General features: G+C 39.0%; 1 protein-coding gene across 1 annotated transcript; it reads left to right on the forward strand.

The window, feature by feature from the left end:
• Positions 1 to 2,361: 2,361 nt before the first annotated feature.
• On the forward strand, positions 2,362 to 11,772 carry LOC145443153 (uncharacterized). The gene is made up of 4 exons (XM_080321146.1): positions 2,362 to 4,015; positions 4,431 to 4,503; positions 4,564 to 4,664; positions 6,654 to 11,772. Exons 1-4 carry the CDS (start codon positions 3,909 to 3,911, stop codon positions 6,874 to 6,876), a joined length of 504 nt encoding a protein of 167 aa, XP_080177272.1. The 5' UTR covers positions 2,362 to 3,908; the 3' UTR covers positions 6,877 to 11,772.
• Positions 11,773 to 17,353: the final 5,581 nt, after the last annotated feature.

The following is a 17,353-nucleotide window of genomic DNA, read 5'->3' on the forward strand; positions in this document are numbered from 1 at the left end:
TTCGCGACCCCCGCCATAAGACATAAAAGCCGCTTGTCACCCCCGGTTTTCCAGCCGCTCGCCACCCCGCCTATAAGAAATAAGAGCCGCTCGCCACCCCCGCCATAAGACGCAATAGCCGCTCGCCACCCCCGCCATAAGAAATAAGAGCCGCTCGCCACCCCCGGTTTTCCAGCCGCTCGCCACCCCGCCTATACTACCCCATGCAAAAATGTACGAATCACGAGCGATCATACTAACTACTCACTTGCAGCTACCGAATACACATGGAGACACAGTAGGATTGGTCACTACATTCATCTTGAATTATGCAAACATTTTAACATCAACACTTCGACAAAAAATTGGTATGACTAGCAGTGTTGGGATCAAGTCACTACCTTCAAGTCACGAGTCATTTCGAGTCATTGCACATTTTGACTCGAGTCAAGTCAAGTCAATCGATTTTCGAAGGTGACTCGAGTCAAGTCAAGTCACTCGAATTTTGGAGATGAATCGAGTCAAGTCGGGTCAAGTCAAGTCAAGTCACGAGTCAAGTCACAATTCAAGTCACGTTGCCTTTTCGAAATATGAGGCATGATTACGTCATTGCATTTGCCAGCTGTCAGAAATACAAATTGAATGGTCATTGATTGTGAACCGATGAACGAATATCGAGTTAAATATACACGCAAAAAGGGCTGCATCGCTCACATATACGTAGAACTGGTAAACTATGTAAGTAATTGCATAGCCTCAGTTTATAGTTACCAGTCAAAATAGATAATAGAGAAACAAATTGATGAGATGCAATACATCAGCCATTTACAAATCGACATAGTACAACTCGAGCCTGCGCTAATGGTTGTGGTCTATATCAGAGGTGGTCAAAGTAGTCAAGAAAGCTACTCAAGTAGAAGTAGAAGTAGCGACGAAAAAATCTACTCCAGTACGAGTAGAAGTACTTCTTCCATGAACACCCAAAAACTACTTGAAGTAGAAGTAGAATTTACTGAATTTAAATCTACTCAAGTAAGTAAGTAGTTTTGAAAACGATTGTAATTCGTTCACATGGATTGTCAAAAGGTGCAAATTGAGCTATGCGAAAGGTGCAGAGATTGATACTTATTGATGCATACCAGGAGGTATCCAATTTTCGACAGCATAAGCATTTGTCCGCATCATGAAAATGATAGTATTGATATGGAAATGTGATACTAATCCTCTGTTTACTCGAACAGCACGTTTTAAAAAATATCATGGTATGGCGCCCTCCCCACATTATAAGGTCTGTAGATTAGTCGAAGAGCAATACGGAGAAATTGTATAGGATACGGTGTAAACACTTTGCGCGATTAGTAAACATTAGTAAAAAAGTATGATGGATCGTAAAAATGCCATACTGTGTAGCTTTATTTCCGGAAATTATAGGCATTACCACACCTGCTTTTATACTTCAACATTTATGTTATCCAGACAATAGAACTGCTGTTAATTAGAACTCGAAGTCTATGATGGGAATTGAAAGTGAAATAGAATATAAATACTACTTCTAAAAGCGGAACATGTATTTCATGTCTTTAGTCCAGAAAGTTTCGAAGGTTGGAATGCTAAAACTGCTCTAAAACTAAAAATTCAGAGTCCACTCGTCTAGATTAGAACACGACATGGACTGATAGATTACGATATGATGAGTAAATGCTAGATTGCGAAACATCAGTTTCAAACGTTATGATGAGCCATAATATTATGTACTGTGATGAAATATTTGAAATGGCGAAGGGCGACAATGCGGTGTGAACGCAACCACGCCTATAGTGAAATCATACTGGTTACCCCGTATCCACTGCGAGCGAAGCGCGACGAAAATTCTGTGCTTTACTCAAATTTTATGAAAATTAAATGTTGATGCTCCGTGAAAACAGCCCCGAAATTCCTCAGGCTATCTTCCCGATTGGAGGATTAAACTACTTCTACTTGACAAACTGAAAATAGCGAAAAGTAAGTAAGTAGATCACAAAATATTAAAAAGTAAAAGTACAAGTAGCGAAAATCAGATCTACTTGAGTAAGTACCAGAAGTAGAGGAAAACTACTTGAGTACTTCCGAAAAGTAGAAGTACTTCGTTACTGACCACCACTGACCATCATTAGCTGTAATAAATGTAGAACAATTTCGTTTGAATTAGGCGACGTGAGCCAGGTGAGGGGGGTCGGGGGGCGTTGAGACTTTATTCGTTGTCCAGGGGGGTAGCTCAAAACCGTTTGGGAAACACTGCGCTAAACAATCCCATATTGATAAACTGAATCCATTGCAAGCTCATCAAAAAGCTATGTTCCTACTGATACTCATATATAAAGTATGTATAGCTGTATAGTAAAGTATAAATTTTATTTCTAGCTGATTGAATGCATTGCATGTGCATTTTTGCAATGTGCATGGGCCAGGGTTTGAATGGACCACTTCTTATTTATGTAACAGGCGTATGTTATCAGGAGAAAATTGCGGAATAGAGTGTTTGAGGGTATTTATAAATAGATAGATATACGACGATGTCATGTATGTAGGCTATTATGAGTAGGCCCTATTGAAATATTTACAATAGCTTAAGGTATACAGAACGTTGATCGCTGTATTCTGAAGGCGATGCTTCGAACTCATCTGATAGTCCAATGGGAATAAAATATCTGCTTCGTTTTTGTTGCGAGAAAAACTATCATAGTCCGGCATATGGAATGCTGCTGGACTATAGGTAACGTATTTTATTTCGTACGACGAGTAGGATTTTCTGATTGTCACGAGGCTGTCTGCCTCAAATATTGACATTAGCGTGCAAGGAAGGGGCGTGGAGTTTGATTGTTCCCTCTTTCTACAAGGCGTCTCAAGTCACGAGACATTCGCTGATATACGAGTAAAAGCGTCATTCTTGTTTGTAACGGACATAGCATAGTCGCTGTGAACCGTGTACTGCATTGCTAAATCTGTCGGCAATACAGGTAGAGTTACACTCGTGACTGATCCTGGATAAGGCAGGGTGGTGTACCACAGACATTTAAGGCTAGTGGTACGGGAATTATCCATGGCGATTCTGGTATTTTAGACGACGGATTTATACCGGTGGATTATTAATTATTTAAATACTACTGAAAAATATTTTAGTACATGAAGTTCTCTCTGCTAATTTTATTCAACAAAAAACAACCTCGGAATCTCTATCCGACAATAGGTCCGCAGTTCATTTTTTACTTTGTAACGTGAATGCTGTTATGGAAATAACATCCTTGTTGATGGCATAAGGATAAGCAACCGTAGTAAGGATCAGATCAGGTATTCCTTGTAGGCCTACTTATAATGTACATTGTACATTCAGTGATTTTGTCCAGGTCAATGAATTGATAAACTATCATACCATTTACGTAGCAGGGCCCAGTGAGTGTGTGCTGAACTGCTGATGAACTAGTCATCTCCCAAGTTGCTTAGAGGCAGTGTCGTACAGCAAGTGCCACCCCCAACAGTTCGAGATTTACCACCAAAGTATGGATCCAGTCTGGAGTCAAATTATCGCTGAAGGACAGTAGTGGTGGAAAATAAATAATTACATTACCAGCCATGCAATTTCATCCCATTTATATACATTAAACGGCTGTGAGATGGAAATATTTTATACTTTATCTACCTTTTTAGATCGTTGAGCGGTAACGTTGATCAGGTTATTTAGCGTCAAGTCAGACGTTCCATAGGGAATCCCTAGGTAACCCGATAGCCCTACGGCCTGCGTATACCTTGATAAGCTTTTTTTGCCTGGTATAGATCGGCCGTTGTCGGAAAAATCTGAGCACTTTACAGAGCAATATATTGTATAATCCTCTATTTTATTTCGAAGGATAATATAGATCACACCAGGGCAGTATCCATGATACCAGTTCAATATGGTTACGTTCAAAGTAGCAGCGAAAGTTGTTATTGCGACAGTAAAATGGCGAGGGGCAATCGAGAGGAACATGGCATTGTTGGCAGCTGCTCGGAACCAGTTCAAGTATGAGATACGCATTTTTTTTAATTATGGTACATTTAAATAATAACTGTTGTCGGTCATATCTGCTACGGTGGTAACTGTTTTAGCATTTAGCAACGCATGAGCAGAATCTAAAGTAGCGATTTCAGTCGAATCCGACAGTTGATCAGATTATGAACTCATAAGAATTCCCTATTTACAATATAGGGTAGTGCATGGTATTTGATGCAAAGACTAAACATTTGAAATTATGTAAGCGCTTATTTTCAAAAGTTGTTTGAAACACTATAAACATGTTGGGTATTCTTCTTGAGTCAACACGAACCTTGTAATCAATTCAATTTAAATGATGTGTGGTTTAGGTATAGTAGGTATGAGACTTTGGATGACTTGATACTCGCATCAACGATCTAATACGCAATATCTTATTTTTCAGCGGGATAAGAAGTGTTAGCGCGGCCGTTCACCGCGTTCTGCGATGGCGCAATCGCGCGCGAAGGACTTTATTAGTAAGTTGTTTGCTCGGGAGTTCTCTACTACTGCTAGGAAATCTAAATATCCTTGTACAGAACCACGCCCGAATACTTCCGCTGCGACCAGTGTCGTTCGATCTAAATATGCAATCGTCTTATGTTGGCGCTGACCAGCCGTTGAACCCTTTGTGTCCGAGGTAATATATATATATATATATATATGCAATACATAAATGAACATTTATGTTATACTCCATTGTACATACAATTGAGCAGCGGTAGGCAATTATTTTTTCGAACGGGGCAAATGAGAAGCATAAAATATTGTCAGCGGGGCATAAGTATAAACTAAATTCTGGGGCAAATTACTTTTATTTCTAAATTGAAAGCAGTGAATTATATTGCTAAGTAGATGTGTTGATGGGGAAATGAGGATTAGTTTACAAAAATAATATTCATTTAGTATCCTAGTGTTCCAGACAATGATAAACATGAAACATTTTTAACTCTTATTCAATCACTTTAACCCCAGATACTTTTTTCCATTAAGGCACAAAATTCATTTGGGATGTTACAGAGCTGGTCACAGTCGGCGCATCCCGAGTTGTTTGTAGCTTGGCAAAATGGTTTTGTTGATTTGCTAGCTTCACCAATATGTCATTCAAAATTCGCGCTCTTACAGCCTCTGCCGAGAGCCTGTATTTCATTGGGTGCTTTTCCACGTAATGCCTCCTGAAATTAGGCTCCAGGCGACCGGATCACCACAAACTAAAGTAAAAAGACTGCTTTACCTCTTGACTTCAGTAGACAAATATTTATTTCTCCTAATCTCCTTGAAATTTCGGCCATCAGGTACGACATTTTATGGGTGACGACGACCGCTAATCACGTACTCAGATTGAGAGGTTTTACAAATTAGGGACTCGGAAACGTATGACGTAACAATTTAAAGAACATATTACCGTGTAGGTCGTAATGTAACAGATGCCACAAACAAAGTTTGAACTAAATGATATGGAAACAGTCACTTGCGTCTTTATTTTTGGCGACAAATCTTGCTATATTAGATTTACTTTGAATCTGGATTACCCAGAACATGCAACATATAGGCTACGTAATCACGACACGTAAATGAACAGGCGTCAGAGCATACTCATGCTGGCCGGCTCACATTGTACTGGCCTCTTGATAAAATTGTCAGGCTACCTAATTAAAGCCTGCATGCCAAATTTGGTCCAATTCCAACCAGTAACCGCGTTGCTATAGGAGAAGAAATCTTTTTATTTACTATATGTAAAATGAATAAAAAAATATCAAAATATTTTGTTCACCCCATGAAATTGTTCAGTTATCTATAAAAAGGATGTTCACCAAATTTGGGTCAATTCCAGCCCGTGGAAGCGCAGTTATTGCCGTCAAAAATTTGGATTTGAATAAAATAGTATTTCAGGTGGGCAAAACGGTAATAAATAATTGAGGAATTGGCCATCGTAAATACTATTTTATTCAAATCCGGATTTATTTGGACAGCAAAAGCTCCGCTTCCACTGGTTAGAATTGAGTTAAATTAGATGAACATCGTTTCTACAGACAACCTAGCAAATTCATGGGATGAACAGAAAATTTTGGAATGCTTTTAATTTATTTTTATATAATAAATAAAAAACTTTCTTCTCCTGTAGCAATGCGACTACTAGTTGGAATTGAACCAAATTTGATGCGCAGGCTGTAATTAGTTATCCTAACAAGTTTATCAAGTAGCCAGTAAAATTTGAGAAAAATAATTATTTTTGAACACCACTATTATACAGCCTATGGTTTTAGTTCACGCATTACGTTCAAAAGCGGTCTTATACTGTAAATTCCAAGGAACTTCTCTGGGGCCAGAAAATCCCCATTGACCAGGTCTGCATTAGATTATTTAAGGTGTATGCACTGGTCACCCTCGGTTCCGGTGCAGACTTTGAGATGCTGTGGGTCTCTCTACATACATAGTTTTAAAAAAATGAAATCCCATCCAAATGAATGGATTAGATGCGGAAGAAGTTTGTCTGCGTTCATACATCGATCGTCGAATTCCACATACACAGTTCATAATCAATCTTAATTTATATTTTCTTGCATTTAGTCAACGCAATTACTTTTAAGAATTATTATCATGATTTTACAAATTCATTGTGTAACAGGACTCGCTCACCAGCACAACATTATTGCATCTTTTGCACCAATGCTGCGTTTGTTGGATTTGTGGAACTGCACCTTGGAATACCACTAGTTTGTATTGCTCACGAAGTATGCGACGGTGATCGGGACCTATCAAGGTGGCATTCGAATCGTACCTTCCACCACGAGCCGGGAGAAATCCCAGGCGAATATGCAAGGAACCTATCGCCGTTCAATTCTTGTTGAGCTGACAAGTAGAAGAACTGGAATTCCCACTATCTTACCTTCGAATATTTTATCCAGCACTACATATGATCAATACTAATCGGCCAATCTCGTTAAATACAATTTTTCGCGTAGCTTGATTCAATTGCGTTTACAACATAGATCGTGAAACCACGAAGAGGCCTTGCGGCCTCCTAGTCTATATACCCTTCATCTCGTTTGATTATTTTGATCATTATACAAGATGCGTCCTTATCCTTGTACCTCGACATGCTTTGCACAAATTCACGTAGTTTTTCTAATACATTGTCTCGCCCTATGTAGAATGAGTACTACATCGACTGTGGCAGTTATGAACTGCTTTTATGACTGTGTAGAACGCGTACTACATCGAACATAGCAGTTTTGAATCTGCATTTATGACTGTGTAGAACGCGTACTACATCGACCACGATCGTAGTTATGAAACTGCATTTATGACTGTGTAGAACGCGTACTACATCGACCACGATCGTAGTTATGAAACTGCATTTATGACTGTGTAGAATGCATGCTACATCGACCATCGCAGTTTTGCAACCGCAGTTATGACTGTGTAGTGTGTAGAATACGTACTACATAGACCAACTGCATTTATGTAGTGTAAAATCCTCATAACACCTAATACAAACTGTCGACCCTTCATCTCCATGATACTTGAATGACGCAGTTAATATCTTTTTTATATTACACGCAGTTGGAAATGAGACCACAATATTTACAATAAGGTGTTAGTATAGCAAGATCGTTTGATTACATTTTCCGTTTGCCTGGTTTATGTGCCAACATCGATCATACTTACTATAGGATTCACGTCTACAAGAGTAGCAATTTCACCAGTTATCATCGTGTCTCTCTGTCATTCATAGCTACTTACCATATAATGCTTCATTCCAAGTTTTATTTTATCTCAGTCTTTCCGTAGTTCTTCCTGCCTATGACACGCTTCTGGAAGGCAGTGTAAGTTTGCAATACGCTATTAGGTTATTTACTGTGATGGTTCGTATGATTCTTATCTGACTGAACAAATGTCTTTTCCTATGTCTTTTCGAAAGGGTTCTGTATATGAAAAATAAACATGGCTCAATATCTGTTTTAGATACGTCGCACTGTCACAGTGTCATTGTGTTCCTGCCTCATTTCAGCTATATCACATCTTGAATGGTTCCCTTTTTTCGATAGTATAGTCGGTGCTGTGTGAATTTGTTGGGTGGACACGGGGATAGGGTTGCATTGAAAACAAACTGTGTTTTAAAACACTTTTTTAAAACATGTTATAAACAGTGTTTTAAACAAAGGCCTTTTAAATAAATTGTTATATTTTAAGTTGTAAAATCATGCCATAATTGTGTAAATACTTTCCTAAAACGTGTTGTATGAGCCTATAGACAATTACCACCCGATATAGCCGACGTATACGTTATGGGATGGTTGGAAACCCCAAAATAGTCGGTTCAACAGCTATAGTACGTAGATATTTCGTGAAAGGAGCTATATATTTACCCTATATTTTCAATCCCCTATGACGTCACAATTGAATATTCGTGACGTCATGGCTTTAAAAAACAATAAAAAACATGCTTTAAATTAGGGCCATGTTTGTTTTTAATTGATTTTTGTTTTAAATGCAACCCTACACGGGGATATCTAGTTCTAGATATCCCTGATAGACCTATGAGCATCAAATTATGTGGAGCGTGGCGTGTTATACACTGTGAGAGAATCCGATCGGTAGAACGCTGTAATCATCTCTTGGACGGGAATAAGAAATGAATTACAATAATTACAATAAGTATTAATATATATTAGCTATCCCATTGCATGATACTTGTGAATTCTCCGATCAATGTGTAAATCGACAATGTGGTCGGGCGTATGGTTCGTTGCCGCGTTTGTTACGCGGACTACGTGTTGATCAAGCTAAGACATTCACGTAACACTTTTAATAAAACAACTAAAATCCAACCACGGTTCGCAACAACAAGAGGAACACTATCCGCGAGGGCAATCAAATCAAATCACTGCATTCGAGATTCATATGATTGATAGGCTGCAAAGGTAGGGTGCAAGAGCACACGCAGTTAGAGAGACAACCGCTCCCAACTTACCAGTGAACAGTGACAGTGGAAAATTACCGTCTCGTCTCGAAGTTACGTCAACAAAAAGACAAAAGAACTACTTTTCGTATAGTCGATCAATGATGCAATACGGCGTTGGAGTGTCACATATGGTGTTCATTGGGCGTTACGTCGTCTACACTACATTATGAGAGCTGTAACGGCGACAACCGTTCAGGTGCATACCCCGCAGGCCTCCATTCAATCTGTAAAGAACTCTTTGGACAAGACAGAGTTCACAGCTTAGCTGTTTATGATTAGTTTCAGATAGGGCAGTGCTTTTACTTTTTGAATTCCTAATATTTATGCCATTTTTACGGAATATCGATATGGTTGTATACTTTGTATTTACGAAATTATTATTATTCGGTGGAATAGTGCCCGGAGTGTTGTCACAGTGTTGCGATTGGGAGCTTAGAGGCGAGAGTAGTATAGTAGATCGGTCGTGACTTGGTGTTTTTTGCATGGGGTTCTTATGGGCCCGCTGGTGAGGTGCCGCGAAACTCGTGTTGGTGATGGCACCCTTTTGACCCCCCCTTCCGCTGGTGAGGTGCCATGTGTTCTTATGGGATCTCTGGTGATGGTACCCTTTCGGGTATAGGCTTCGTCGGTGATGTGCCGTGAAAACTCGTGTTGGTGATGGAACCCTTTCAGACCCCCTATCGCTCGTGATGTGTCATTGTTTTTTACGGGATCTCTGGTGGTGTACCATTGGTTCTTATGGGATCTCTGGTGAGGTGTCATGTGTTCTTATGGGCGCGGTCGTGATTCACCTTTTCGGGTATAGGCCGCGGTCGTGATTCGCCGTGAAAACTCGGAGTCGTGACTCGCCTTTTTTGCTATAGACGGTTGCAGTGATTCGCCTGTCGTGTATTCTTACGGGATCTCTGGTGATTTACCATGCGTTCTTACGAGCGTGGCGGTGATTCGCACTTTCGAGTATAGGCATCTCTCGCGCGGTGTTGAATATGCACGAGTCACCAACAATAACCGCGCAGACGGAAACGTGGCTTGTTGTGAGGATTAAGCAGTGCGACCTATATTTCGAATGACCTGCGCACTGAATTGTTTCCGTGCAGTTGTGTGCTATCGATTATTACACTAGACCGGTCAGTGTGAAATAGTTTGATCGTAAATTATGATATATGATGTCGTAGTTTAGTCGTGTCAAATGACCGATCGTGTTCTCTCTTTCCTCGCTATTGATTGCTACCTGAATAATATTTTCGGCTTATTCACTGTTTCGCGCCTACAAAATAGTCTGTTGTTCACAGTCACAACTTCATCGCGATAGCACAATTTTCACACCTCGATCAGTAGAACAACACCGCACTAACCCAGTCGCGAAACTCGTGTTGGTGATTCGCCCTTTCGAGTATAGGCATCTCTCACGCGGTGTTGAATATGTACGAGTCGCCAACAATAACCGCACAAACGGAAACGTGGCTTGTTGTGAGGATTTACGCAGTGCGTGCGACAGACGGCGATTCGAATATCAACAATAGCCGCGTTCGCAAACTAACACTTCAAAAAGATGTGAAATATTTGTAAAATCCTACGATCGCTCACAAGATACCACTTCCGGCAAATCGATCTATCACTCAATACACAACCGAAGTTGAATTGTAATTGAATGCGTAAATTTATCACCTCGACATCAAAATTCGAAAACAACAACTTGACGCTTTATGTTCTCACTCTAATTTCATGATAAGTGTAATAAGTGCCGAATAACAGATACATCACCGGCGAGACTTGAATACCAACAAATTGTCACTTATTTCTATTCTAGCCGTAATCCTTTGTGAAGTTAACGCTTATTCAAAAAGGTGTGAAATAGTTTGCAAAACCCCGCGATCACTGACAAGATAATGTCTCGGACATACCCATCTTTCGCGACTTGGTGTCATAGCCATACCGATCGCTCATGCGGTGAAATTTTAGTAATCAGTTTGTCACAGAACTAGATTTCACTGGTAAGATTTAATAAATACCGACTATCAGAACCATCAGTGTGGGTAACTTGAATAGCAACAAATTGTCACTTATTTCCGACGAGAAATTCACTAAACCGCAGTACATTGTGTGATTTTGAAAAACAGATGTTTGCGCTTGCGTTTTGATATGTGCGACCCACTAACTACATCCGTTTTGCGAACACGGCTTGTTGTGAGGATTACGCGCGCGCCCTATATTTCGAATGACCTGCGCGCTGAAGTGCGAAATAGTTTGCTAAATCTAGTAATCAGTCGCAAGGTGTTACTTTAGTAATTAGTTTACCATAGAACCGGCGTAGCCGGTGATTCGAATACCGACAAATTTTCACTTATTTCTGACCCAACCCTAATCCTCTGTGAAGTTGACGCTTATTCAAAAAGGTGTGAAATAATTGTAAAATCCTAATCCGAAACCGATTATTTTGACTTTGGCGTAGTGTGCATTGAAATAGGATTGACAAACATGACTAGCAACTTCCCCACAGTCCCGTTTCGATATTATACACACATTGATTTGAAACAAGTAATGTAACATTACAACTCTATTCCCGATCTAGCTTTCCGTTTGTCAAAGAGACATTTTAACATCTTACCATACTCAAAAGAATTATTCACAACATTAACAAGTGTTTAAAATCTAGTTTTCACTTACTTGGCTATATCAGTACAACTCGCAAACTTGAATTAATTCATCTGGTTGTATTCATAGGACCGATAATTTTTATCCAACTGTAAAGGTCGTTATACTATTCTGTAAGACAGAGTATTTACTAATCGGTGCATATACGATTTGACTTGGTCATATTATATTTTGAGTATACGAGATTTGAGTGTCAGAACAATAACTGAGAATTAAATTATCACAATTGAATCCATATACGACAGCGTGAATTAAATTATCACAATTGAATCCATATACGACAGCGTAAAAGATATTGGGATGTCAGCATCTCTTTACGGTTATAGTTACAACCACATTACCTAATTTACCCGACCAACTCGTCATGATCATTCCCGAAATCAACACAAACATGACTACTGACTTGAGTCAACCACAAAACAGCATCAAGTTTTAAATCCACTTGTAGCTTACGGCTTATTTGAATGCGGGTTATGTTTTGTTGTAATTGAGTGTACGGAAATAGTATTACGTCTCGACATCTCACCATCTTACCATACACAAAGAGTCAACCACGAAAACATTGTCAAGTAAATCCGTTTGTAACTTACCCAACCAACTCAAACGGTATCAGTATGAAAAACAGCCAAACATACACGAATCCATACAATCACTAAAACCTAAAATCCATAACAAGCTTGGTTGTATTCATATCCCTACACATCTTTTTTTATTCAGCTTGAAAAGTCGTTACTATTCTGTAAGATAGAGGAATTACTACGCGGTATATTCTGCAAGACAAACTAATTACTACTCGGTATATTTTGTAAGACAAAAGTAATTACTTCTCAGTGTCGGCGACTTGAGATTAACATAATATGTTTGAGTATACGAGATTTGAAAGTCCGACCAACGTGGTTGAGAATTCATTTCTTACAATCGAACAATGGTGTTATATTCAAAGTTATCATGCTGTGAACATAAGATTGACACATTGATTTGACATATGAGATTTGTAATAGTTGATCATTACTTTATTATTAAATTATTTGCGTTAATTAGACCCGGCGTTATGGTAAATGTTATGACAGCAACAAACTTTTCAGTACCAATGTTATTAACACATTAAGCTGTAAAACTATGTATGTCTGAAATGTTCTTGATAGGAAAATTACTCCACCTTGGTAAAAATCACTCTGCGTATTGCGGATATCAGAAAATATTTCCAGTACCCAAGACTAAAGATGAAACGACAATTTCGTTTGCTGATTAACAACCGGTACAATACTTTATCATCATAATCCGCGGTGAGAATTGAAACACTTTCGCGCATTATCCGGAGTCAAGATATCACACTAGGTGAATTGACATACCGCCGCTTGAATAATACCTAATCCGTTCGCACCATTTCACATACTTTGATCATTACAAAAGTAAATTGTGATATGTTTGTTAGATGCATTCAATTCAACTAGAAGTGTCTGGTACACAACAATCGTAATATCGAAAAAGTACTTGCCACACTGTTATTTGCTAAACGTGTTTTGCATTGTTGTTCATTTGTAGTATTGATTGTTTTTGAACCCCCAAATCATAATTCCCGACATGAAACCAAGCCGCTGAAAGTCGTTACCATCACGAAGATACAATGTGCACGATGTTTGTCAAATGTGTCCTACCTGGCCAACAGAAAACAATTTTCCCTCACTCGAAATGAAACCAATGTGATGGTCTCCATTCGATATTTTGTTTGTGTCAAATATACTTTGCAATGAACACATTTGCGTGGTTGAGCTTTGCCATCATCAAGCTGTCATTTGTATCGTTTAATTAACCGACATTTAGCGATTGGTGAACATACCGAACGATACACAGTCACTTCGAAATACTCCGTTGATCGTAATTTCCATCATCATAATAATCGAAGTACAATTGCTTCGAATCGCTAGAGTGGTTGAGCTTTACATCATCAGACTGCCATCTGTACATCAAGAATACATCCACCTTGTAACTGGGTCGTTTACCTAACCGAGTTGTATGCACAGTTTGATATTTAGCGATTGCAGAACATACCATTTCGAAATACTGCGTTGATCTCAATTCCTTTGTCGTGATAATCGAAGTATATTTGTTTCGATTTCATAAAAACCAACTTTTCTATGACATGATAAATTTTTGAAAAGTTATACTTAGAAGGTTGGTGCATATCACGAAAAATAATATACCACCCACATTGATATTGCTACTCCATTGATCGGTATTTTCACGCGAGTCGATTTTCAAATGAGTAAAATTTATTACATGAGTTTCTCCGCTTAATGTAAATGAAAACTCAGTCGTCTTTTAACATCACAAAGACATTGATAAAAAGTAAGCAATCAAACACAACACTTTGTACGACACTAGTTATTGTTCCACACATCTCATTTCATACTAAGTGTATACGAAAGATATTCATGATGCACGAAAATATTCGCTCATGCTACAAACCTGTAGAATGATTGGTGGTGCAAGGCCAGCACAATTGTGGTATCCATCCGAGTTTAGTTAACACAAATTTATTACAACAGAGCCACGTAAACTTTCGTGAAAGAAAAGCATATACTCACTTTCAGAGGGTTATGTCAATGCCATAGCAGTAAATCAAAAATATTCCTAACCCTTTGCACACCGGTGACAAATCATACAACAAACATTTTTTGTGAGTCGAATTGTTGTTCAGTGTCAAGTCTACCTGTTGAAAAGTGCATTAAAACAACACAGTCACAATTCAATTAAAACCACGAATCTATTTTCATTTCGTCACATACAGAAAAATAAATTTTCTTTCCCCAACACATACTTGTAACCAATCGCTTTCATTAAACACACAACTCCATAAAAGTATTTACTTTCTACAACATAGACATTCCGATGTAGTCAAGAAATATTAAAACGGACACGACACGACTGAATGTAAGGGGATAGAAGTCTATGGCATCGATTTACATGTGGTCTTCGCTACGGTTTCAAAAAAAAACGAATCATCTATTTTGCATTGGTCGAGACCGAGCGAGCCAGTTACATGTATTCGCGGTAATGATTTTTCTTGTCATATGCGAATGATAGGTTTACTACTCCGACAAATCAAATCAACAAACAACAACAATCTTCTGACGATCATAATAGCAATTTCATTTGCCACCCCTTCGTAATTGTACACGCACGAAAAGTATATTGTACAACTCGGCAACTACGTTTAACAAGACCAATCACACTACCAGCGTTGAACGCAAGATACCTACCCAAGTCAAAAATATCATACGGGTTTGGACAACTGACGTTTACCTGTGTAAAATTATCATTTTCACTTGGCGATCTATCCTTTCCTAGAGTAACAAACCCTTGTCGTTTACAAATCTATTTTTTTTTCCTACAACAAAAAACTATTTTCACTTGGAAAAATACTTTTACCTAGAGTAACTAATCATTTTCTTTTAAAAATATATTTTCTCCCTGGGTAACAAACCCTTTTCGTTTGGAAAACTATCATTTACCCGAGTACCTATACCGTTTTCACTTGGCAGTCCGTCGTTTACCTGGCTAAACATATCATTTTCACTTGGAAATCTATTTTTCCCAGAGTAAGAAACCTTTTTCACTTTGAAATCTATTTTTTCCCTGGGTAACAAACCTTTTTCACTTGGAAATATATTTTTCCCCAGGTAACAAACCTTTTTCGCTTGGAAATATATTTTTCCCTGGGTTACAAACCTTTTTCACTTGGTGGTCCGTCATTTACCTGGATAAAAATATCATTTTCCTTTGGGGGATCTGGCGTTTACCCAGTGTAACAATACATTTTCTCTTGGTCATCTAGCTTTTCCTAGAGTAACAAAACCATTTTCATTTTGAAATCTGACAAACACACCTGACAATTTGATATTTTTGTATATTGTTACAACGGATAGCGACAAAATATACACCAACAACAACTCCAATACATTTGTGTAATCGCATATTCACTTGTGCTGATGCAATCCATCAATATCATCGGTTACCCGCATGCAATATCCTCTTGTACACCGAAATGCATGTTTTGGAAAATTGGACAATAGGCTTCGATAGTTCTGTGATGTCCGGGTTCGTGCTTTGGATTTTCCAGAGTCAAAATGTCTGAATAAAACACCTCCTCGACGATGGTTGGTATGTGGATAACGGGGTTCGGAAGACGGTTGGATTTATGTCACCCATCGCGATAACAATTCCAGGTCGAGTTTTCCCCCCGCATGTTAACTATATTGTGTCTTTATTGGTCAATGTATGTCTCGACATTCAGATTGAAATCGGAAACCCTGATAAAGTATGTAACCGGATCCGGATATCAACTCTGAATCGATAAACCAATGAACAATATTCAAAGTAAACATGTTACATTCCACGAAAAAATACCATCCAGACATACGTCGCGCTTGTTTGCCCACAACAGTATACGCGTAAATGGAGGTGTGTGACATTGCATGCAATGTGTTGGTATACAAACATCGGGGAGTAAGCCTTCGATCCACAGACATTATCATAGCCGGTAATTTTGATGCAGATCGAATGTCACCCGATAACAATACCAATAAGCCACATTGCAATGACTCTGAGTCAATCTGAAGCAGGACATACAGACACACAAACACCGAACCGTAACATGGGTTATTCGCACGACGGTGAAAGTGAACTATACAGCATATACCAATAGAGCGTTCACAGTCAAATATGCGAACCATGCACAATCATATACCCAGATTTTTGTTGGATACGTACGAAACCAATAAATCGATACATTTCTGTTCCTTCTACATCAATAATACAAGCGTCATTCCAATGCATCGCTCGAATGTGAGGTTCGTCGGGTGTAAAATCCATGTCAAATAACACCAAAGTGTGCTTTCCGTGTTTTATTATTTCCACCGACGCTTCTTGTCTGTGTCGTAACACTATGGTGCGGGGAGTGGAAAAACGGTGGATTGTGAAACGGATTGACATGACCAACTGAATCGATGTCAATAGACTTGTGACGATGTCGTTTCAAAATGCTCCGATATGACGAGACCAACCCCGATCTCTTGTGGTGACGACCGTTTCGAAATGTCACCGGACGAGCTAGACCCTTACGAAAGTGTGTTTTATGATTGCGTGTGAAATCACGAGGTAGTGTTCTATTGTGGTGTACGATTGCAGTCTTCATTCCACAGAAACATACCTTATTGGATCACAATATCAGTCCGACATTTGCACGATATTTATCCGGAGTCGTTATGTGGGAGTAGCGACATCCATTGATCGTGACTGAAAGACTGATTGCAATCATTTCGAGCACCGTACTTCGATAGTTCACCTAGATCAAACGCTGTAGTCTCAGCAGAAAACTTCGGTGTCGACAACACGATGGATATTGACCGATGTATCCAATTGATCTGGGTGGTCCGTCTACAGATAGGATCATGACTATCTTGTAATGTTACAACACGATAACACCATCGAATAAATCAGTGAACGGTGTCGAAATATCGATGTAATAGCGCGGACTCAGAGTCATTGCAATGTGGCTTATTGGTATTGTTATCGGGTGACATTCGATCTGCATCAAAATTACCGGCTATGATAATGTCTGTGGATCGAAGGCTTACTCCCCGATGTTTGTATACCAACACATTGCATGCAATGTCACACACCTCCATTTACGCGTATACTGT

This window comes from Botryllus schlosseri, chromosome 7, assembly GCF_051294905.1.
Source record: "Botryllus schlosseri isolate E-star chromosome 7, Bs_hap1, whole genome shotgun sequence".
NCBI classification, from domain to species: Eukaryota; Metazoa; Chordata; class Ascidiacea; order Stolidobranchia; family Styelidae; genus Botryllus; species Botryllus schlosseri.